The sequence below is a fragment of the Drosophila yakuba genome, chromosome 3R (genome assembly GCF_016746365.2).
Source record: "Drosophila yakuba strain Tai18E2 chromosome 3R, Prin_Dyak_Tai18E2_2.1, whole genome shotgun sequence".
Lineage (NCBI taxonomy): Eukaryota > Metazoa > Arthropoda > Insecta > Diptera > Drosophilidae > Drosophila > Drosophila yakuba.
Window position 1 is genome coordinate 9,689,648 of NC_052530.2, and position 20,874 is coordinate 9,710,521.

The window sequence follows — 20,874 nt, forward strand, 5'->3', positions numbered from 1 at the left end:
GCTGTGCCTAAAAAGATGATTTAATTATTAAGAAACCTACATTAAACTTTTTAGCATTACACATTATTTTTTTTACATTTCATAACAAAAACAGCGAAAGCTTCTAAACGGCGGGGCGAGTCCTGACTGATCGAATCGGTTCTTCGGGGGTTATTAAAATAAATATATTAATGTTTTTATAAATTACATAAATAAACAAGATAGAATGCTATAGTCGAGTTCACTGACTATCAGATACCCGTTACTCAGGTAGCGGAAGTGTGAACCAAAAATTTAAACATTTTCTGGAATATCGTACAAATTGGAGAAAAACCAATAAGAAAAATACAATTTAAAATTTGGGCGTGTTTTACATTTTTCAAAAGTGTGGGCGTGACAGTATTTTGCGCGATTTGTGGCATTGTAGTGGCATAAAAAAGAAAATAGCAAAAAGTTTTCCAAACGTGTTGGCGTTGCAGTTTTGGGTGTGGCAACATTTGGAAACCTCCTAGCCTTTAAATTTTCTGAGATCGAGGCGTTCTTGGGGACTGACGGACATGGCCAGTTTGACTCGGCCCTTGATCCTGACTAAGAATATATTTATAAACTTCATATGGTCAGGAAGCGTTTCTGTCTGTTACCCACGAATATAGTATACCCCTTTACACTACGATTAACGCATATTACAGAGAGGACGTATAACAGAGCAGGAAGTCTGTGATGTAAATGACGTTCTACTGCCAACTTTATGAAAACATTTGTAGGCAATTGTACCAATGCCGTATGGCAACAATAGATCAGCTGAGAGCAACGAGAATAAAGCATATCCGAAAATGCTGATGAAAGGCAAAAACAACAAAATCCTTTTTTTGGCGCTCTACCTATGGTCACATTATATTTTAGTAATCACGAACTTCATTTAAGTGTGACTACGAATGTACGCGGTAAATAACGATGTGGATTGCCCAGAATACGCAGGTTCGTTTGGTGACACTGAAGGATCCGCCAAAGACCATCCGATTCAGTTTCCTGACGACCAAGTTTGGTCAGATGATGATGGGAGTAATTGAGCCAATAGCCGGGGACTCGAAAGACCAAGTCGCAGTTACTGTGCTTCACTTCGTGGATAAAAACCTTGTCAGGACCTACAATGAGGTCCGAAAGCGGTGGCCAAAATCCGAACTCTGGAAGGACGATAAAACGGTCAAGTTGGTTGCGGATAAACTGTTCGGAGGCGACAAGGAGAACTCGGAGGAGATTCCCATTGCCATCTTTGGAAGCGATTTCCAGCTGTCCGTATGGAGAGCTCTGGTGGATATAAAAAGGGGAGAGACCTGCACCTACTCCCAACTGGCCGAACGCATGGGTCGTCCAACGGCAGTCAGAGCAGTGGCCAATGCTGTGGCACGGAATGACGTGGCAATCCTCATTCCATGCCACAGGATTGTTTCGCAAAATGGAGATTCAAAGTTCCACTGGGGACCAGTCCTTAAGCAGCGACTCCTGGCCCATGAAAAATCAGAGAACTATTAAAAAGTGTTACTTGTATCTTTATTGAAACTCAACTCCGCACAAAGGTCTTACTGTTGGGTGGTAAGGAATTTGAAAATGCAGACAGGCTCGAGATTGTGCACTTCCTACTTATAAACTGTACCTACAAAATAAGAGCGAATCCCTCTATTCCCGATGCAGCAGCACGAAAATTGCCAAGATAGAGAGAATGGCCCACTGGAAAGATGAAAATTCGGGCTTAGTAGGGAGCACAGCACAAAAGACTGCAAACTTACCTTAACCTTGGGATATTCGTTCATGAAGATCGTGATTATGCCCACGTAGGGCAGGAAGCCCCTGGCCCGGCCCACAATGTCCTTTTTGGTCAACCACAGCTGGTTGGGTGCATACAAGCCTCGGTCGTCCACGTTGTTATTGTCGCCCTTGGTCAGGAACTTGACGGATCCATCCTCTCTGTTAAAAAGATTGCAATTGGTTTTAGATTGTTAATATGTACATTCGCAAGGAGCCCACTACTTTTTCTATCGCTAAATTAGCTAATATCATTGGTATTGCAGCGGACTTCAAGTACCGTTTAAGCGTAAATCAAATTAAAAAAAAAAATGCTTTAAAGCAATGAAATGCAACATTAATTTCATTTAAACCCTATAAAAAAGACGTAATCTACATAAATTATTATTAATCTACTTAAATTATTAGCTTTTCCCTTCATTGCTGGAGGAATACTTTTACTAGCCACTGTGTTCCGTGTACCTTCTCATATACGAGCGGTAGAGCAGTTTAAAAATGTGAAGAACAAATATTTAAAACCAAATAAGACAACGTGACATGCAAAAAGGCACTCACTAACTTCAAAACTTAGTTCCCTTTCCTTCCTTCTACTGATCAAGGATGTAAAAATGCCTACTTGAACAGCAAGCACCCAACATGTCACCATGACCAATGCAAACCGCTGCCGGGATTGGTTAATGTAACCCGCCCCAGGAAACTCACTTCTCATGCAGCTTGATGACGCGGTGCACAATAGGTATGTCCCTGCCCTCCACCTTGAAGACAACGATCTCACCGACGCGCACCGGTTCCTCCTTGTAGTTAGTCAAGAAGAGAAGGTCGCCGCGGTGAAAAGCCGGTTCCATGCTGCCACTGAGCACCACAACGATCGGCGACTCGCTGCCGGTGACCACCATCAGGCCCTTCCAGATCATCAGCGCCGAGGAGACGATCATGGCGAAACTCAGCACCTGATACAGTGACTGTGGGAAGGGAAAAGGATGCTATATGGGTGCATTGATGGAGTAGCGGCGCTGCTTACCTGACGTTTGTTCATTCTGTTGAAGTCGCCCAGCATCTCGTCGATCTGCAACATGCTGGCTACGCCCATGGCTGCGGCTGTGTTATTGGAGTCCTTGTGGAGGATATTAACCTATATAAATGCAATCGAAAAGGTCCTTAACAAAGATTCTCGGCTTCGTCCACGAAGACAGAAAATTTCCGACACGTATGTTTATGCAGAGATGCCAGACCGGCAACAAGAACGTCAACCACAAACGGGTAAGAGTGGAATTGTGTGGAACTATGGCTTGACCACACTATTGTAATTCTCCCGCTTTTTTATGAAATTTATTTTAGAAATAAACTTTATGTATAGTCAGAGTTACCGCTTGGATTAGCTAAGTATAGTTACCGTAGGAATGGTTTAAAGGTTACTCGGTACTGATATTCATCATCATTTATGGAAACATACAAATTGAAAAATGATAATTTTCCATTATTTATCTATCATACACAGAACCATTTATACCAAAGCTTTGATTTATTCAAATTTAAAAGAAAATATTTTAAGTAATATATCTTAAAAAACGAATTTTTTTAAATAATGTTTTAACCTTTTTTTCTATATTAATATTATAAAAAATATATTGAACAATAGCTCGGTCACTTAAATTAATCGTTGTTCTTTAATATATTTTTAGCTTAACAGTATTAAAGTATTATAAGCGACCGTGCTGCCGGACCAAACAATCGATATCTTTGCATACTCTCACTACAATGTGACCATAACGTTTTCCGCACTTGGTGTGACCGCATGCGAAAACGTGAAGTGAGCGCCATAGGTTGCGTTTTCTCGCGAAATATATATCAACTAAAGGAAGCAGGATGGGCGACAAACTGCTGGACTCGGCGCAGATCATCAATGGCCTGGCTGTGATGCTGTCCTTCTTCGTGGGCTACCGTTACGCCCTGAAGCGAGGCGATGCCAAGGAAACTTCCGCCGAAGAAGCGGCGGCCTCGTTCTCAGTGGGATCTTCGGTGCCCTGCGGTTCCGAGGCTTCAGTTTCCGATAAGGTGAGAAGGAAAGCCGCTCGGAAGGTATTCGATGCCCCCAATGTCCTTTCCATTTGCGAACCTGGTACTCGGGAACTTGTGTTAGAATCAAATGCAACACATTTAGAATGCATACACCTGTGGTCACAGTAATAGCAGTGCCATTCTTGGGCCCTTTAAACTTTTTGTTCGGAAGGACTTTTCGAAATGCCATTCCCTCTTTTAGCACGTAATATTCGTCAAAATAAGTACTTATTTGCTAATCACAAAAGCTAGATTTTATAAAACAAAAACGGATATCCGGACTTTCTCAAAATTGCAGGGCTATGGAGGCTTCAACGACAACTTTAAGATGGTCCTGGTGGTGCGCAACGACCTCAAGATGGGCAAGGGCAAGATTGCCGCGCAGTGTGGCCACGGAGCGGTGGGTGCTTACCAGCGGGCGGTGGTCAGGACGCCTCGACTACTGCGGGCGTGGGAGAACTGTGGTTGCGCCAAGATAGCCGTACGTGTGGACAGCGAGGCGGAGCTGATGACCATCAAGAAGGCAGCCGAGCGCCAGCAACTGAATACGTGTCTCATTCGCGACGCCGGTCGCACACAAATAGAGGCTAACTCCAAGACTGTGCTAGCCGTGGGCCCAGCGGCTGCCGCAGACATCGACCGGGTTACCGGCCACCTGAAGTTGCTGTAAGATCCGCACTACGGAAACTCTCACAGGCCATTGGCATTACTAACTCACTCAAGTGCAACCCGACAATTCACAAAGCAGTAGGGCGCATCGCTGGAGCGAGGGAAAGGCTAAGGATGGCGTCATGCCTCGAATAGGAGGACGACTGTGACGTGCAAGTTAGGCTTAGATTTACGTTATTACGTTTACTGTGAACCGAGCTATAAAATATTAAACGATTGACAGTCCGGCCTGGAACTGCAAAGCTCCGAAACGTATATTTTTTGTAGGGGACAAGTGGGAAATCCCTAGCTTAAGCCAACTATTTATTGCCTTGTGTACCATTCTAAAACTATTGTATTTTTAAAACAACATTCAACCTTGTGTTTTTTGATAACACATTTTAAAAAAGATACTCCCGGTTTGTATTTAAAGTCATTTAAGTACCAGAAAATATTGAATGTAACTTTAATAATTTTTTTTTTAAACAGTACAGGTTTTTTTTTAAAACACTTGTTTTTCTATGACTCATTTTAGGTATGGGAAATATGTTTAAAAAAAAGATGTTTTAAAAGAAATGGGTTTATAAAAGTGAAAACATTGGCATAAAAGAAATAATATTTTTTCAGAGCATATAACGTTCAACTGATACAGAAAATATTTCCACAGTGAAGTTCAATCTTATAATTAAATCGATGCTTTTTATTCTTACAACTAAACATTATCCCCTATCACTAGAAAGTCCAGGCATAATCATTGTCTCCCTGCGGTGTCTGTTGTTGCTGGATTTGCTCAGCTTGCATTGGAGGCATCCCTTGGTGCTGTAACTGCTCCATTCCCTGCACGTGTTGGAAGTCCAACTGTGATGGTTGCTGGTAGTCGAGAGTCGTGGGCTCGTTGGACGAATCCACCATGTAGATCTGCGACTGCGTTGATGTCTGTCCCATTTGTTGGTGCTGCAAGGCGTATTCCCCGTCGTCAAATACCTCCTTCTTGATGCGCACATGGGAACCATCGTCTTCCTCATCACTCTCCGAAATATCCAGATCATCATCAATACCCATTCCGTTGTTCATGGAATTAACAGTCATTTCCGGCGCCATTTGCATGGCCATTGAATCTTCCTCCTGAGGCGGTAGGCTCATTCCTATAGCTGAACCAGAAGCGGCACTTGTGCTGGCTTCGGGGGGATTGTACGGCCCATTATCATCCTGATCGTGGGAAAGGAAGTTGGTAAAAGCACCCTGCAGGCTGCTGGGCTCGCCCAGGTTCTGGCGAGGCTTGTGCATGGCTAGGAAATCTGAGGGATCGTAGTTGGGGTCGACATCCATTGATTCATCTGAAACGTTTTAAAACTACCATTAGAAAAATCGCACTCAAAGTCTCTATCATATATGGGATTAAGGGAGTGTGGACATTGACATCGAGGGCACAACACAAACACGTAGTAAGGATAATAAAGACCTTGCTGCTGTTGAGCATAGTAGCCGCCCACGCCACTCAACTGCACCATTGCTTCGGCCACCTGCTGGCTGTCATCCTCGCCGATCGGCTCCTCTGCTTAGGTGATTTGCGTAAAATCAGAAACAGAAAAAAATCCAAACAAAGTCAGCGAATGAAAGCAGTTTTTAGATTAGTATTACTCATTAAAACGTGGACCAAGAACCATAATAAACATATATTAATATATACATTACAAATTTTAAAATTTCATTATGAAATTAAATTAAGAATAGATGACTAATAATATTCAATACCCATAACCAAACTTTAAGTTTAGAAGATTCAATGTTCTTAAAAATTTAAACAATTTTTTTGAAGTAACTTAAAGAACAAATGAATTTATCGTATAAAAGTACCCACCTGCCATTTGGTGAGCTTCTATGTCGATCTCTGTCTTTATGTTCTTGGGGTCAAACATGACGTCCATGCCATCGGTAGGAGCATTGATACGTTCGCCCTGATCCAAAATGCTAGCCGCATTGTTCTCGTCTTCGGAAACCTCCTGGAAGTCCTCCTCCTCGTCATCATCCTCGTCATCTGTGGAGCATTGCAGGTCTAAAGAAAACCAAATAATTTTAATAACATATATCAAACTTTTAATTGGATACTTGTGCATTACCAAATACTGAAATAAAATGCGAAGTAAATTCAAACTGTTTAAAAACGTAGAATTAATTATTACAGTCTACAATCATGCAAAATGTTAGCTAAGGTTCTAGAATTAGTGCTAGTTAGTCATTTAAGCTCGTATATCCAAACCGAAAATGAAATGCATGTAAACAGCTGTGGGAGGGTCAATAAATTTTGGGTTTTCCGTTTAAAAAATAGATGCAAGTGAGTAGTTGTGAGGTGGCTCGCAGGCTTAGTTCCAATTAGTCGGTGACTAGAGGCTTACCTTCATCCAGGAAGTAAGCTTGCGTCTGACTCATGTTTGAGGCAAGGCTGTCCTTCCTCGGACGCCCCCGACCACGCTTAACCGGATTCTGGGATTTGACTAGAAAAAGGTAAAAGTTTTTGCAATTTGTTTTGGCAACAGTAAAATGTTTACAGTCGTTTATATTTCTTGGCCCTAATTAATATGAAATCGTCTGACCTAAAATCTTGGTATATTTTGGAATATGTATGGAAAAGATATTTCCCTTTTTAGTTATGAAACAAGCAGTTCACTTTCTAAGACTTGCTGAGGCCCTACTAAAAGTTTATATATTTTAAATAAATTTAAACGCAAATAATGTAAATAAAAAAATGTATTACAAAAAACGTATTATGAAAAAGAACTAAAATAACTAATAACTAACATTTCGAACAAAACCACTTTTAACAATGAAAACTCGCAAATATTAAAACGAAATTAAAATTACCGCAGGTTAAATCTATATAGTATTTATGGGTCTATATATGCATAAATTGATCCCATATCTTTAAGGTGTGTAATACAAATACTAAGTACCCAACAATAGCGCGTTTTATAATTCCATAAGCTTACTCGACATATATTCATGTGCATGCATGTGGATCATGTCCAATACCTCATTATCTACATGATATCTATACAATGAATCTGACTTCATCCATTCAGAAGTTCAGTTTAAATTAAAGTAAGTCTGGGATTAGTATAAGCATAAGGATTCTTTCGGATCCGTGTCAACCATAACCAAAGGTTCTGAATTCGAAATGTAGAAGAAGGATGATCAATACCAATAGTTCTTTAGAAGTCAACGAAAGAGTAAATGTAGAAATGTGTATGTATGAAATTTTAGTTAATGTGCCATAACCGATCATCCTTGACCGATCAGGCGTAACAAATAATTTACTTAAACCCCAAGCCCACTTACCCTCCTCCACGGGGTCGCGCTGCTTGCGGGGCCTACCCCGTCCGCGCTTCACCTCACCAGGACCTGCAGGAGCTGGTTTTCGTACTGAAGGTGCCGTATGAGACGAACCGACCTCAGCTCCCATGCTGCGATGGATGGAGTTCGATGAGGAAGCATGCCCCCCATGACCCTCGACATCGATATAATCATCCCCGGGCGAACTCGCCCTGCTGCCACGGTCAAAGTTGTAGTCATCATTGCCCCAGGCTTCTTCGAACTCTGGTGCATTCTCCCTAGCACGCTCCTGTGTCTTAGCTATGTTATTTTCCAACTGGCCGCAGTGCTCCGAAAACTAGTTTAGAATATTTTTGTAAGAACAATGGTGTATGTATGTGTAGCCCACAAAAAAACCTACCTCAATTAACTGGGTTTGGGCATACTCTAGTATCTTCTTGGCGAACTTGGTGTAGCGGGTGTCACTGCCATTGTACTGCTCACAGTTGGTGGCAATCAACTCGATATCAGCCAGATATTCGGCGCGACTGTGATAGCGATGAGCTATTTTAAAAGTAATTATTAGTACTCAAGAACAATTGTCATTCGTTAGGATAACTAAAAGCCCACCTTCAATGTTTTTGCCGATAGTTTCGAGGTCCATGGGTCGCTTAATAACCGTGTAGTAGTCCTTAACCTGTTTCTTGTTGACAGGTTTAAGGAAAGGCCAGCTTTCTGGTAATTGTTTAATCTGCGTATGCAGCTTGTCAAAGATGAATGAGAGCGCAACTTGGTCATCGTCGTCCAAAAGCGGGTTTATTGCCTTTTCAAGGCGCATCAGTTTGTCTTCGCGCTCAGCGAGCAGCTCAAAGCAACTGCTAAACATGCGTTGAGCAGCCAAGGTGTATGCACTCTGCGGTCCATTGTAGATTAGTGAGTTGTCCACAATCTGCTTCAGATCCTCTAGGAACATCTCGCGACTCGTGTAGCGCCTTTGGCGAATATACTCCCTCATTGTTTGCAGATCCATGGGCTTGGTCACCACGCGGTAGTAGTCGGGAACCTTTTTCGCACTCACCGGGAACAGGAATGGGGATACGTCCGGCATAGATCGCAGTTCATTGTGGATAATCTCCAAGATAGAGGACAGTACCACGACGGGGTCCGTGCGCCTTCGATTAGCCGTTTTATTGTGTCGCTGGAGATAGTCACAATGAAGGTCGCCACCCACTCTACGTTTCTTCTTGCCCATCGCATCTCGGGGAACCTTTAAGGTTAGACCAGAGCTAGACCCGCTGCGACGCTTGCCATCATCACCACCATGACGCTTGAGAACCTTGCTACTCAGCGTTACTTTAGTGCCATCAACATTCACCAGATCATCGTCATCCATTGTCATCTCTTTTTCGCTCTGCTCGTCCAAATCGTCAGCCAGAGATGGATTCGACTGGGACAGGCTGCTTTGCATACCAGAATACAAGGGACAGGCTTTGTTTGTTCGCATGTGACCAACCTGACCACAGGCGCCGCACTTAAGCTTTAGGTCTGGCTTAAGCTTAAACTTTTTGCGCGAAGGGCTGACCTCCTTGTAGCCGCTATCCCGCTCCTTGTGCGAATGACCGCCCGAGCTCTTAGGATCACCCAAGGAAGTGGGCATGCCACCTGGCTGCAGTTTCTGGTTCTGAGCCAGCTGCGCCAGGCGTTCGCGCTCTTGGTTACGTTTGATGCGACGTAGTTGCTCCTGAATGCGTCTCTTTTCGCGTTTCATCTCCTCCTTTTGCTGCTCATCTAGTGTTGCGAACTGCTTTATGAACTGCTCGTCCTTAGTGGTACGAATCTTGATGTAGGCGTCGATAACTGGTTGCCGTCGCACTGTCTCGACGCGGGTATATTCCTTTCCATCGTTTCCTCTGAATGTACGCGTAATGCGAAGAATCCTGCCCTGGTTGTTGGTTGCCAGCATTTGCTGTCCGGCCTCCTCTTTTCCTTTGGCTCCCTTGGCTCCTCCACTACTACTTGGCCCGCCGTGTTCTTCGTCAAGCTGGCGAAGCAACTCTTGCCGCTCCAGCTCTTCACGTTCCCTTGACAATTGCGTCGAGGTTTTTTTGTTTGACAGCATGTTCTCCAGATTCTTGCCAAGTTCTTCGAGATCTGATTCCTCGGAGGCCGAGGACTCTGCCTCATCAGTGGACAGCACTTCAGAGCTGGCCAGCACTCTGTTTTGCAGGTCGAATATGCGCTGGCACTCTTCCTTATAACGCTCCTGGTGCTCAGCAATGGAGAACCGGTTACCCCGAGAGAACTTATCCATTCCCTCTTCACCAGCCTTTGCTTTTTCTGTGGACAGAGTGCGCACCACATCAATGACCTCCCAGCGGGAAAGCTTCTTGATCTCCTCCTCGGGCACCTTGAACTGCCGCAATAGCTCTTTTGCACGCTGGAGTGGCAGCCGACGCAAATCTGCATCTGTTCCTGTGACAGACCGTTTTGGCTGAGACTCTTGCTCCTCTTTGGTTTGCTGTGAAAGGTAGTAAAAGAAAAAATATTAAAGATTTTTTTTATAAGTCAAGGAACAGGTGAAAAAGTTATATTACTGTGGGCTTGTTTGGCACTCGAACATATGAAAATCCCTCTCCACATCCCGTTGGATCGGCCGGACCACTTAACTGGAGTAAACACTTCCCCCGCATGGCCTGTATATACGCGCGAGTCGTGTTCCAAGGAGCCACTTTAACTTCGTCGTCAAGTTTCAGTTGCGCCTCCTCGTCGTCATCTTCTTGTGGTGCGAACAAAAACTTCTCTCCATACCCAGCATCCTAAGAGTATAAATATATATGTATGTAAGTTAAAGTAAAGCTAAGCAGAACGAAGTTTTGTTTTTTAACAAAAGCTAAGCTCATACAAGCTACAATTTAGGCACCGTATCAAATTGTCCCGACTAGTAAGATTTAACAAAAGACTACGAAATATTTACAGACACATACCTTTAAGCGTTGTTCCGCCGCGATCATGCTAAAGTAAGCGCAACACTGCTCAGGTGACACCATGGCCCGGATCTCCTCCTCGGAGGGAAGGCGAAACTCCGGTTTAATAACCCACCAATTGGAGTCCATGCCTGTTCGCTTGAAGTCGGCGCACTGCTTTAGGCGCTTTCGGATGCTGCTCTCGGAATGAGCGGGAAATGCCTGTTTTATATCGTCCATTCGAATGCGGCGCGGATTATCGCGACTTTTCCAGAACAAGCGGTATATAAACACCTGACAAAAACCGTTAGCAAGGAAAAGACAGCGCAGTTCTCAGCACTTACCTGCAGAAAGTCACGGGTGAAGTTATTGGCTCTTTTGGAATTCGGACCCGGAACCTCGTACAGCGGACACTCCTGGCCCACCGTGTATATTGAATTCACCGATCGTATCCAGTAGTTGTTCCGGGTGCGAATGACGAGGAAATCGTTGTGAGCCATCTTATGTGGATAAATAGGCGCTCGGTACATGTTGTTCTCAATCGCCTGGATGCACTGGCCAGGATGTAGGATGCCCAGAAAGGGACTGGTGTGTGCAAAGGCAACTTCTCCATAAACATAATCCTGCGGTCCACTGTCCTTCTCCGCTTTACGCTTGTAGTAGTTCTTTATCTTGGAGCACATTCCCACCTGGTTCATCAGGGGCGGATGCTCTTCGCAGAATTCGGCTAGCACAATATCTCCGTCCCTTCCGCTCAAGTCCTCCGGGTTGCGCATAAAGAATACGTCCCCGCCACCGGAGGCAATGCGCTCCACTTCGCGCTGCTTTGCCTTCTTTGCGATGGTCTTTATTAGTGGGAAGACGGGGTGGGGGATAGACTGCGCCATTGGTCCGTGGGAGTATTTCTTTAGGGGCGGGCGATGGAAGGACCGGAGCTTCATCGGGCCCATGTGCGTAGGAACAAACGGAGCTCGCAGCTCTACTACCGGAGTCGAGTGCTGAATAAGATTTCCGCCGCCCACCTTAAGTCGTAGAGTGGGTTCTGTCTTCGGTGTGTAGTACCTGTAAGGGAATCAAAATCTGCATTCTGCATCCATTAACACATTAAGAGACTTACGTGTCATTAGATATATTGAAGGGGTCACGATCAGGACTTTTGGGCGGAGGCGGAGGTGTGTCCTCTGCAAGCACATTAATCACACCCGCCTTGCCAAGTAGGATCTTAGACTTCTTTACGTGAGGATGGGGTATTTTGATTTTAGGTGGAGGACCCGTGCTCTTATTAATTTTGGAGGGATCTATGTCATCGGGAATGCCCAAAATAATATTTTCGTCGTTGGGATCCAGAGTGAGTACCTTCGGCTTGGGCACCTTGCTCATTTGCTGGGCATCCCAGATTACCTCGTCCTCCCACTTGTGGTATATTAGTTCCTCATTTTCTACTGGAAAAAGGCTATACCAAGTGTCATCAGGTGCCTCCGCTGGTTTTGCTTGAGCACTAAAATCGATAGAAATATTAGTGTGAAATACTTAGGAATTCTATTTTCAATCAAATACTTTTGCTGAGCTTTCTTGCTTGATGCTCCCGAACCCTGCTTGGAGCTACCACTGCTGTTTCCTACGGGCATAGACGTTTTTCCCGGTTGACTAAAGGCCCCAGCCGTTCTCGATCCGCTGGAGGGCAACCACCCAGCTGCATTTGTCTTTGAGTTAAGCTTTTGTAGCACTTTGGCCTTAATGTCGTTGCCGTCCCAGACAACATCGTCTTCCCAGTGCAGCTGGGAGACCATGAGAAAGGCATCATCCGCAATGCTTGGCTCCTCGTCATCATCCTCTGGACTCTTTACACGGCGTTCATCCTTGATCTGCGACTGAGACGAGGAGGCTGCCTTTGTCTTGAAGCCGTAGTTGAAACCCTCCCCGGAGTCTGGAACTTCTAACATATCGTACCAAATCTGTGCAGGCCCGTATCGCCAGTCGGCCACCTTCGGCTTCTGATCGCTGTTCTCTCCGTTGTCTGGTCCTTCTGGGCGCACATCTTCGCTGTTAAAGTCGCCCAGAAGTTTGTCCTCGTCGTCGGACATGCAGTCCGCTGGCGTTGGCTCCGCAGCATAGTGCAGACTGAATCCACGCTTTCGTGGCTCCTCAGTATCGCTGGGAGAGTCCGAACCACCAGTGTTTGTCGTCTTAATTGGTTTAAAAAAGTTTTCTGGTTATTAAAAGTACTCCAAATATTAAATGTACACTCCCACCTTCTGATCCCTGGATTGATTTCGCTTCCGGCGGCGCTTGCGCACGTGTCGCCAGATCTGGGGCAGACTCGTGGGTTTACCTGGTCCGAAGAGACGGGAGAAGCGTAACACCTTTTGGGGACGAAAGTCCGGAAAGAGCTCGCGCACATCGACATTCTGGTACTTGGATGGCAGTATGTCTGCCAGTGGAGTGTCCAGCTTTCGATCTGCATCTAAAAGAAATGACCATTAACCAAAGAGACGATGTCTTCAAAAAACGTTTACCCTTTGCATCGATAGATTTGGGGTCACCACTGGGACTGGTTGCATCGTTTGACTTAGCCGGTTCGTCAGTGCCGCTGCCAGAGCCCGAGCGCATTGGCGCACTTGGTGGAGGCATTAGTTCCTTATCGTCTTTGGCTGCAACAAAATATGAAAGTTATTGCCTTTTTCGTTAATGCAGAAAAGCTCATTTATAAGTGTCACTTTGACAGAAGGCATATAACCCTTCAAACTATCCCCAGGCCTTTGCTGCTAATTCTCCTAGTTCTCAGTTACCTTATAGTTTTGTACTCTCTTCTCTGAGTAAACTGGCATAAAATGTTATCGAACGATTGTAGATTACGCTCCTACTTACTCAACTTGGCCTCTACTTTGGAGGCGGGAATGGCATCTTCTAAGTCATCATAAGAGGTTATATCTTCGGGCGGAGTGCGCGGGCAGTCCTCGGATAATTCGGTAATATCAGAGTAGTCTATGGCATCGTCCTGAGCTTTTACGGCACCATCCTCCCCTTCCTCACTTTTGACGCCCGCTTTCAGCGCATCAAATGCACTCATTCCTCCGCTGGCACTGGCGTCTGACTTTTCCGCCTCCTCGTCATCCGATAGAGGCTCGGCTTCTTTGCGGTCAATGACCTCGAGCAGCATAGAATCGAGACCCAATCTGAAAGTTATCCATACGAATGGAAATTTAATTAAAAGTGCGATATCTTGTGACTTAAGAAATACTTAAATTCGTAGTAAAAATGCATGTATGTACATACATATGTGATTATCCCAAAGAAGCCCTCTGAATATCACCTTGCACTTGGATAAGAAGACTGCGTATACTCACTTGGAAAGGGATCCAATGTTTTCCCGGAGCTCCGCATCAAAACCGGTGCCCCCGCGACCCTCTCCATCATCATCTTGCAGCAGTCTGCCCTCGGAGTCGATGTTGCCGAAAAGTATGCCGGTCAAGTCCAATCCGTTGCCGATCGATCCCTCGTCGTCACTGTTGTCGGATTCCATCTCCATTTCCAAGAGCTTCCAATGTTTACGCGGCTAAAAAATTTTCTTCGACGGAGCGTAATTGCATTTATTACACGCGTGGGTGTGACCGTCGATGGACATCGCAAAGATACCTAATGGCTCTCCCGCAGGCACCAAGAAATCCACGATTAGATTGGGACAGGGTTGGGAACTTGGAAAGGTTGTGGTCAAAATAATAATGGTTAAAAATATTTGTTCCCTACCTTTTACCATGGCATATTTATGTGGCTCAATTGGTTTTATTTTTATACCCGTTACTCGTAGAGTAAAAGGGTATACTAGATTCGTTGAAAAGTATGTAACAGGCAGAAGGAAGCGTTTCCGACCATATAAAGTATATATATTCTTGATCAGGATCAATAGCCGAGTCGATTTGGCCATGTCCGTCTGTCCGTCCGTCTGTCCGTCTGTCCGTCTGTCCGTCTGTCCGTCTGTCCGTATGAACGTCGAGATCTCAGGAAGTACAAAAGCTAGAAAGTTGAGACTAAGCACACAGACTCCAGAGACATAGACGCAGCGCAAGTTTGTCGATTCATGTTGCCACGCCCACTCTAACGCCCACAAACCGCCCAAAACTGCCACGCCCACACTTTTGAAAAATGTTTTAATATTTTTTCATTTTTGTATTGGTCTTGAAAATTTCTATCGACTTGCAAAAAATCTGTTTGCCACGCCCACTCTTACGCCCACAAACCGCCCAAAGCTGCCACGCCCACACTTTTGAAAAATGTTTTGATATTTTTTCATTTTTGTATTAGTCTTGTAAATTTCTATCTTTTCGAAAAAAAACTTTTTGCCACGCCCACTCTAACGCCCACAAACCGCAAAAAACTGTCCTTCGCACTTACACTAGCTGAGTAACGGGTATCAGATAGTCGGGGAACTCGACTATAGCGTTCTCTCTTGTTTTATATTCGACTGGTAACTATTTTTTATAACTATTCATATAATGAGTTTACAAGGCGGCACAGGGGCTGACACCTAAAAAAGGCAGAAATTAAATAGAAGGCTACCGTTGTCAGAACACAAAATTCTGTTACTTTTCTTAAACGCTTGTGTGGTTATTTAAAGCTGCTTTTTAACAAGGAAACAATACTGTAAAATACAAAAAATAATTAAAAGTAAAAACATGTTTCCGGAATAATAATATATATAATAATATAAATTTAAATGAGTTAGAGTTTTTATTACTACAAATACAAAACTTTAATGACAAAACCACTATTAAAAACTAAGTGAATATTTATACCCTTTACTCTTGGAGTAAAAGGGTTTTGTGAACGGGGCAGCTTTGAACGTCTTGTTTCTAGAATCTGCATGACATTATCCAACTTACTAGGTATTATATTTTCCAGATATCACAGCGTTCATATGGACAAACGGACATGGCCAGATGGACTCGGCAAAAGATGTTGACCAAAACCTGCTCTCCAGCGAACCCAATATACCCCTTTACTAACCGGTGTTTATCAGCGATAGTAACATCGCCATATCATCAAAAATTACAAATGCGGAGAGAGCTGGGCGTGGAGACTGATAAGCAGTTTCGATTAGATGGCGGTTAACATTACTGAAAGCTTTAGGAGCTAATAATCTGCGGAATTGAGTATAGTTTGCACAAGCGTGACGAGCAGTGAAATATGTCTAGAGAAACCGTAATTTTGGCCTACTCCGGGGGCCTGGACACTAGCTGCATCCTTAAGTGGTTGCTGGACAAGCAGTATGAGGTCGTATGTGTCCTAGCCGATGTTGGCCAGAAGGAAGATTTCACCGCCGCCGAGAAGAAGGCCCTTAAAATTGGTGCAAAAAAGGTGGTGTGGCATATATGGCAAACGAAATTTATATTTAAGAATTCATAAATTTTCAAATCCTTAAAATATAACTGTTTAATCCTTTCGACTCAGGTGATCGTGGCCGATGTTAAGCAGTCCTTCGTTGAGGACTATATCTGGCCGGCCGTACAAATGGGTCTGGTGTATGAGGAGCGCTATCTGCTGGGCACTTCTTTGGCGAGGCCCTGCATCAGTGTTGCCCTGATGAAGGTTGCCGCCGATTATGGGGCGAAGTACCTGGCCCACGGAGCCACCGGAAAGGGAAACGACCAGGTGCGCTTCGAATTGTGCGCCTACGCCCTCAAACCGGATCTGAAGGTACGTTCGCACGCGTCAGGGTCAGAATGCTTTTCCTATCAGCCCTTTATCGCTCGCCAAGTCAATAGATGTCTTACCTTAGCTTCATGTTTTTTAAGTGTAATCTATTAAAAAATCAGTGCTCAATGTAGCTCGAGCCATATTGATTGATAAGGCTCCGTTTTGAGAACCGGTTCGTCGTCATGCTGAGCCGAGTTTTTATTTCAAGCCACGGACTAAAAAAGTTGTTTTGCCTGTCAACTCGAATCGTAAAGCTTACACTAGTTTTTATTTTTTATTTCATTAAAAATATCGAAGTCAAGAGCTTTTTGGTACGGCATTGTTTTTGTTTATATAGTATTTGAAACAACAAAAAGCAAGAAACATTATTGAGAGGGTGAGAAATTAAATTAATAGCTTTCTATAGCCTTAGTGAAAGTACAATTTTACATGAATGAAGGCATGCACCATGTATTAAATGTACGCTACCAAACATCTACGATACAACTTCGGAGTGGTTCACATATCTACATACCTGGTTCAAAGTATATTTTTTCTCAGAGTGTAACTAAAATCTCATTAATCCCACTCGAAGCGTGTTGATATTCACAATATATTTCTTTCAGATCATCGCTCCCTGGAGGGATGAAGAATTCTGCAGACAGTTTCAAGGTCGACAGGACCTCATTGCCTATGCCCAACAACACGGAATCGAGGTGAGCGCCAAGCCAGCTACTCCCTGGAGCACTGATGCCAACATCCTGCACATCAGCTACGAGTCCGGAATACTCGAAGATCCCAACACATTGGCTCCGGAAAATCTCTATGAGATGACAGTCGATCCCCTGACCAAGGCTCCACGGGAGCCGGTGCGCTTGGTTATTCAATTCGATAGGGGACTGCCCACCAGTGTGGAAGATTTGGCCAGCAGTCGAGTCTACACGAAACCCCTGGAGATGCTAGATTTCCTCAATAAGCTGGGCGGATCTTATGGCATTGGACGGATTGACATCGTAGAAAATCGCTTTGTGGGACTGAAATCCCGAGGGGTGTACGAGACGCCCGGGGGCACCATCCTTTTTGCTGCTCACCAGGACCTTGAAGTGTTTGCTTTGGACCGCGAAGTACTCCGCACCAAGCAGGTTCTGCGGGATCGGATGGCCGACTACGTCTACAATGGCTTCTGGTTCAGTCCCGAGGCAATTTATGCCCGTAAATGCATCGAGTTGGCCGAGCAGCGCGTCTCCGGAAAGGTAACCGTGGAACTGGCCCCTGGATATTGCCGTGCAGTCGCCCGAAAGGCGGCCAAGGATGTGGGAGCTCTTTACAACGAACAGCTCGTATCGATGGACGTCCATGGCGGCTATGTGCCGCAGGATGCTGGTGGATTCATCGCCATCAATGCGGTCCGAATCAGGGAACATGTCCGTGCGTTTGGTGCCTACGAAGTCCCAAAGCAGAAAAACTAAACAAATGAAAAAAATAAATTGAAGTTACATATTTTATTTGACATTTAATTGGACTAGATGGCACATATTGTGTATTCTACTTGAAAGTGAAAGCATGTATGCATATACATGCATACACATTTATCATGATATTAAAGCCAAAGCAAAAACTAGTTTTCTATGGTCGATAGAATACACATTGCTTCATCGTCCAGCTTACTGATATTTTACCTACACTAATAATTGTCTTTGGCAAGGAGGGTTAGTTTTGGTGGACATTAATTTTGCCAAATAGTATACACCAAAAAAAAGAAGCGACAAAAATATGGCATATCGATCATTCTGACGATTGGCACAGCGTCTGTGAATAAATTTTAATAGGAAAAATATTTTTGCAGCATATGAAAACCATGCTTTTTCCTTTTCCTTTTCATTCTTCGTTTCTTGGGAGGAATCCTTTTACATTCCCAGCTGGAGAATATCTGACCACGAAAACGCTCAGTAGAGCACTAAAGAACGGTGATCATTTTTGACCGAATAAATCTGTATCTTATCTTCTAACAACCACTTACTTTATGTTAGCGTCGGCACAACCCAGGGAAACTGAAGACTTCCAAATCATAGCAGTAAAATCTTTAGCCCTCGGGTCTGAAATATCAAATTTTCTACCATTGTAACAGTTCTTTACACATCTCGAAAGTGCTCCCCTTTTCACTTAAAATTTGCAGATGCTTTCTGTGTAAGTGGGGTCCGAATAGAAAATATTTGTCGACTTGGAAAGTTTCTGCGTAATTTAACCTCTTAGGCAAGTAGGGTTAGACGAGTAGACTTTAATCACACCCCGGCATAACTTTGGACGTCTTTGCTGAACTCGTTGTCCAAGGTCTCCGGAAAGGTCACCATGGCCAAAAATTTGAATTTCCTCATCATTTCATCAAAATTTTCGAAAAATGTCAAAAAATTAGAATTTCCCTTTCCGAGCTCAGGCGGATAGGGAATTTTATTACGAATTCAACGAGGTATGACATTCCACTTTTGGTCAACTACTTTTATTGCTATCGGAAAAATAGTGATTAGGTGATATGTGATAGTTTCAATTGGGGTTTTCGCCATAACTTGGTCAAAAAAGGTGGCAGAGCTAAAACGAAGACCGTTTTATATTGCTAATAAATAAAGCTAATTATCCCAATCACTTTTATTATAATTGTCGAAAAACATATTTTTTACTAATTTTCGCATTTTTGATAAGGGGTGCCGTCATCAGAATTTGCGAAAAATGGACAAAAATTGAATTTCCTTTTTGGAGCCCAGGAGGATAGGGAATTTTGCTACGAATTCAACGAGGTATTGGCCAAAAACGGTGACAGAGCTGAAATGAAGACTGTTTTATACTGCTAATAAACAAAGCTACTTATTCCCGACACAACTTTTTTGGTTTTCGAAAAAAAAATTTTGTTTAATTTTTGCATTTTTGGTAAGGGGGTAATTGCAGTGTAACATGTACACGGATTGCTGCAGCGGAAGAAACTTAACCTACGGCTCATATTGTGGCTATCCGGCGAAGCGTCTTACAAAAACCTATTTGAGCCCTAACGAATTAACCAGTATCAAGAAACAACAATCAAAATCAATCAATGATGAGGTGAAAGTTATCGGTCTACCTAGTGAGTCAGAATGGGAAAACATGATACACAGCTTATTACCAAAATATTTCAACTCAGGAAATTAAGCTCAACAGAAATGGTAATAGAAAAAAGGATTTAGGCATGCTAAAAACTTATTAATAGTTTTTCCATAATATTATAATAAAATAAAAAACCACACTAACTCATTGATTTACTTAATCATGAACTGTCAAGGAGTGCTTTAAAATTGATATTTAAAGTGCGTGTTTTTTGATGATGTGAAAAATGTCCAGTATTTTAATCAACTGATAAATGTGTTTGTGAAGTGTAAGTTGTGGCGGAAATCCTCAGAAATTACCCGGCCACTCGATGCCAATGCTGTTTAAATAAGCTGTTTATAATAAGAAGATAGGCAATCAAATTTATATAAATTTTTAAATACTTGTACATGTCAGGAAGAATGTTCAAACAAAGCTTACAATGTTTTTATTTAATTAAAGCAATAAATATTTCTTTAGCAATGGGAACACCGCGAAAGCATCACTGGAATAGAGAACACTTAAAGTAACCTTAACCTACATGAATCCAGAACAAATAATTTAGAGGGCCCACCTCAATGCTACTTAAACGCTGATTGTTCAACATAGGTCATGTTGTTCTACCCATATCTCGTTCCATATTTGCTGTTTGTATCGTTTGTGATGCGTTGACATTAAATATTGACATGGGCAATTCCCAATTACCTCGGCCGTCTTGACACAAATGTAACCCCACTTCTTTACTTTGGCAAACAGAGAGACATGTCCGACAATTGCAATTGATAATTGCGGCTGGGTCGGAAAGGCAATTATTGTGGAGTTTAAAAGCCATGCTCCTGCCAACTTTGATACTTAGTTCACTTTGAGTTAGAAGCCGATTTGAAGTGATAATGTTCGCCATATTATTGGTCCTCTTAGTGTTGGCTGTAAGCGCAATTTAAGCTTTCATATATACCTTTGTCCATTTGTTTATTTATTTATTTAGTCCCAAATAGAAGCTCTGCCCGTTGACAAGGACTCGTTTGCAAAGGATGCGAAGTTGCCACTGATATCCAAGCCACCACTGCAGCAGCAGCTGAATCCTCTCAACCAGGACGAGGTAACCATGTTCACCAACATGTTTCTCAGCCTGTTCCGCGGAGTAGCCGACTATCGAAACATGGTGGCCGCCGATTCAGTCCAGAGTGTTTGGCAGAGTCCGCCAGTTGTTGACTTTAGCCACCGACTCTTTGCCAGCTAGAAACTTTGTCAACTGTTTTGACCAAACAAACTGTAATTACACTGCCGATAACGATGCTCTGTTTTTTAATTATTTGGCGGAGTAATGGTA

At 43.4% G+C, this 20,874-nt stretch overlaps 5 protein-coding genes across 9 annotated transcripts; 3 read left to right on the plus strand and 2 right to left on the minus strand.

Moving 5' to 3' along the window:
- The first annotated feature begins 845 nt into the window (after positions 1-845).
- LOC6536147 (methylated-DNA--protein-cysteine methyltransferase, inducible) lies at positions 846-1,544 on the plus strand. The gene has a single exon (XM_002096712.3). It carries the CDS (start codon positions 934-936, stop codon positions 1,510-1,512), a length of 579 nt encoding a protein of 192 aa, XP_002096748.3. The 5' UTR covers positions 846-933; the 3' UTR covers positions 1,513-1,544.
- On the minus strand, positions 1,509-3,016 carry LOC6536148 (signal peptidase complex catalytic subunit SEC11A). Its single transcript, XM_002096713.4, has 4 exons — positions 2,804-3,016; positions 2,485-2,744; positions 1,767-1,944; positions 1,509-1,707 (listed from the first exon to the last, which is right to left on the minus strand). The coding sequence occupies exons 1-4, from the start codon at positions 2,870-2,872 to the stop codon at positions 1,657-1,659; spliced, it is 558 nt and encodes a 185-aa protein (XP_002096749.1). The 5' UTR covers positions 2,873-3,016; the 3' UTR covers positions 1,509-1,656.
- A 543-nt stretch (positions 3,017-3,559) lies between these two features.
- On the plus strand, positions 3,560-4,760 carry LOC6536149 (probable peptidyl-tRNA hydrolase 2). Its single transcript, XM_002096714.3, has 2 exons — positions 3,560-3,837; positions 4,139-4,760. Exons 1-2 carry the CDS (start codon positions 3,649-3,651, stop codon positions 4,508-4,510), a joined length of 561 nt encoding a protein of 186 aa, XP_002096750.1. The 5' UTR covers positions 3,560-3,648; the 3' UTR covers positions 4,511-4,760.
- Positions 4,761-5,160: 400 nt separating this feature from the next.
- Positions 5,161-14,390, minus strand: LOC6536150 (transcription initiation factor TFIID subunit 1). 5 transcript variants are annotated; one of them, XM_039376837.2, is made up of 16 exons: positions 14,108-14,390; positions 13,629-13,936; positions 13,277-13,411; positions 13,013-13,218; positions 12,318-12,946; positions 11,878-12,258; positions 11,105-11,822; positions 10,782-11,054; positions 10,392-10,613; positions 8,428-10,315; positions 8,219-8,361; positions 7,825-8,155; positions 6,885-6,983; positions 6,350-6,544; positions 5,951-6,043; positions 5,161-5,825 (listed from the first exon to the last, which is right to left on the minus strand). In XM_039376837.2, exons 1-16 carry the CDS (start codon positions 14,287-14,289, stop codon positions 5,221-5,223), a joined length of 6,408 nt encoding a protein of 2,135 aa, XP_039232771.1. In that variant the 5' UTR covers positions 14,290-14,390; the 3' UTR covers positions 5,161-5,220. The 5 variants fall into 5 exon arrangements, with proteins under 5 accessions (XP_039232771.1, XP_002096751.1, XP_015047587.1 ...); XM_002096715.4 differs by having other exon boundaries at positions 13,013-13,224; XM_015192101.3 differs by lacking the exon at positions 6,885-6,983 and having other exon boundaries at positions 13,013-13,224.
- Positions 14,391-15,887: 1,497 nt separating this feature from the next.
- Positions 15,888-17,933, plus strand: LOC6536151 (argininosuccinate synthase). Its single transcript, XM_002096716.4, has 3 exons — positions 15,888-16,115; positions 16,209-16,454; positions 17,060-17,933. The coding sequence occupies exons 1-3, from the start codon at positions 15,945-15,947 to the stop codon at positions 17,900-17,902; spliced, it is 1,260 nt and encodes a 419-aa protein (XP_002096752.1). The 5' UTR covers positions 15,888-15,944; the 3' UTR covers positions 17,903-17,933.
- Positions 17,934-20,874: the final 2,941 nt, after the last annotated feature.

What these genes read in the sequence shown, in the direction of transcription:
- LOC6536148 (XM_002096713.4), bottom strand. Translation starts at nt 2,872, where the DNA reads ATGGGCGTAGCCAGCATGTTGCAGATCGACGAGATGCTGGGCGACTTC. An exon ending in ACAGAATGAACAAACGTCAG is followed by an intron (nt 2,745 to 2,803) that starts GTAAGCAGCGCC and finishes CCCTTCCCACAG; the next exon opens with TCACTGTATCAGGTGCTGAG. An exon ending in ACGAATATCCCAAGGTTAAG is followed by an intron (nt 1,708 to 1,766) that starts GTAAGTTTGCAG and finishes TCATCTTTCCAG; the next exon opens with TGGGCCATTCTCTCTATCTT.
- LOC6536150 (XM_002096715.4), bottom strand. Translation starts at nt 14,289, where the DNA reads ATGGAGATGGAATCCGACAACAGTGACGACGAGGGATCGATCGGCAAC. An exon ending in CAAATCTATCGATGCAAAGG is followed by an intron (nt 13,225 to 13,276) that starts GTAAACGTTTTT and finishes CATTTCTTTTAG; the next exon opens with ATGCAGATCGAAAGCTGGAC. An exon ending in CCCAAACCCAGTTAATTGAG is followed by an intron (nt 8,156 to 8,218) that starts GTAGGTTTTTTT and finishes ATTCTAAACTAG; the next exon opens with TTTTCGGAGCACTGCGGCCA.
- LOC6536147 (XM_002096712.3), top strand. Translation starts at nt 934, where the DNA reads ATGTGGATTGCCCAGAATACGCAGGTTCGTTTGGTGACACTGAAGGAT.
- LOC6536151 (XM_002096716.4), top strand. Translation starts at nt 15,945, where the DNA reads ATGTCTAGAGAAACCGTAATTTTGGCCTACTCCGGGGGCCTGGACACT. An exon ending in TTAAAATTGGTGCAAAAAAG is followed by an intron (nt 16,116 to 16,208) that starts GTGGTGTGGCAT and finishes CTTTCGACTCAG; the next exon opens with GTGATCGTGGCCGATGTTAA. An exon ending in CCCTCAAACCGGATCTGAAG is followed by an intron (nt 16,455 to 17,059) that starts GTACGTTCGCAC and finishes TATTTCTTTCAG; the next exon opens with ATCATCGCTCCCTGGAGGGA.
- LOC6536149 (XM_002096714.3), top strand. Translation starts at nt 3,649, where the DNA reads ATGGGCGACAAACTGCTGGACTCGGCGCAGATCATCAATGGCCTGGCT. An exon ending in AGGCTTCAGTTTCCGATAAG is followed by an intron (nt 3,838 to 4,138) that starts GTGAGAAGGAAA and finishes TCAAAATTGCAG; the next exon opens with GGCTATGGAGGCTTCAACGA.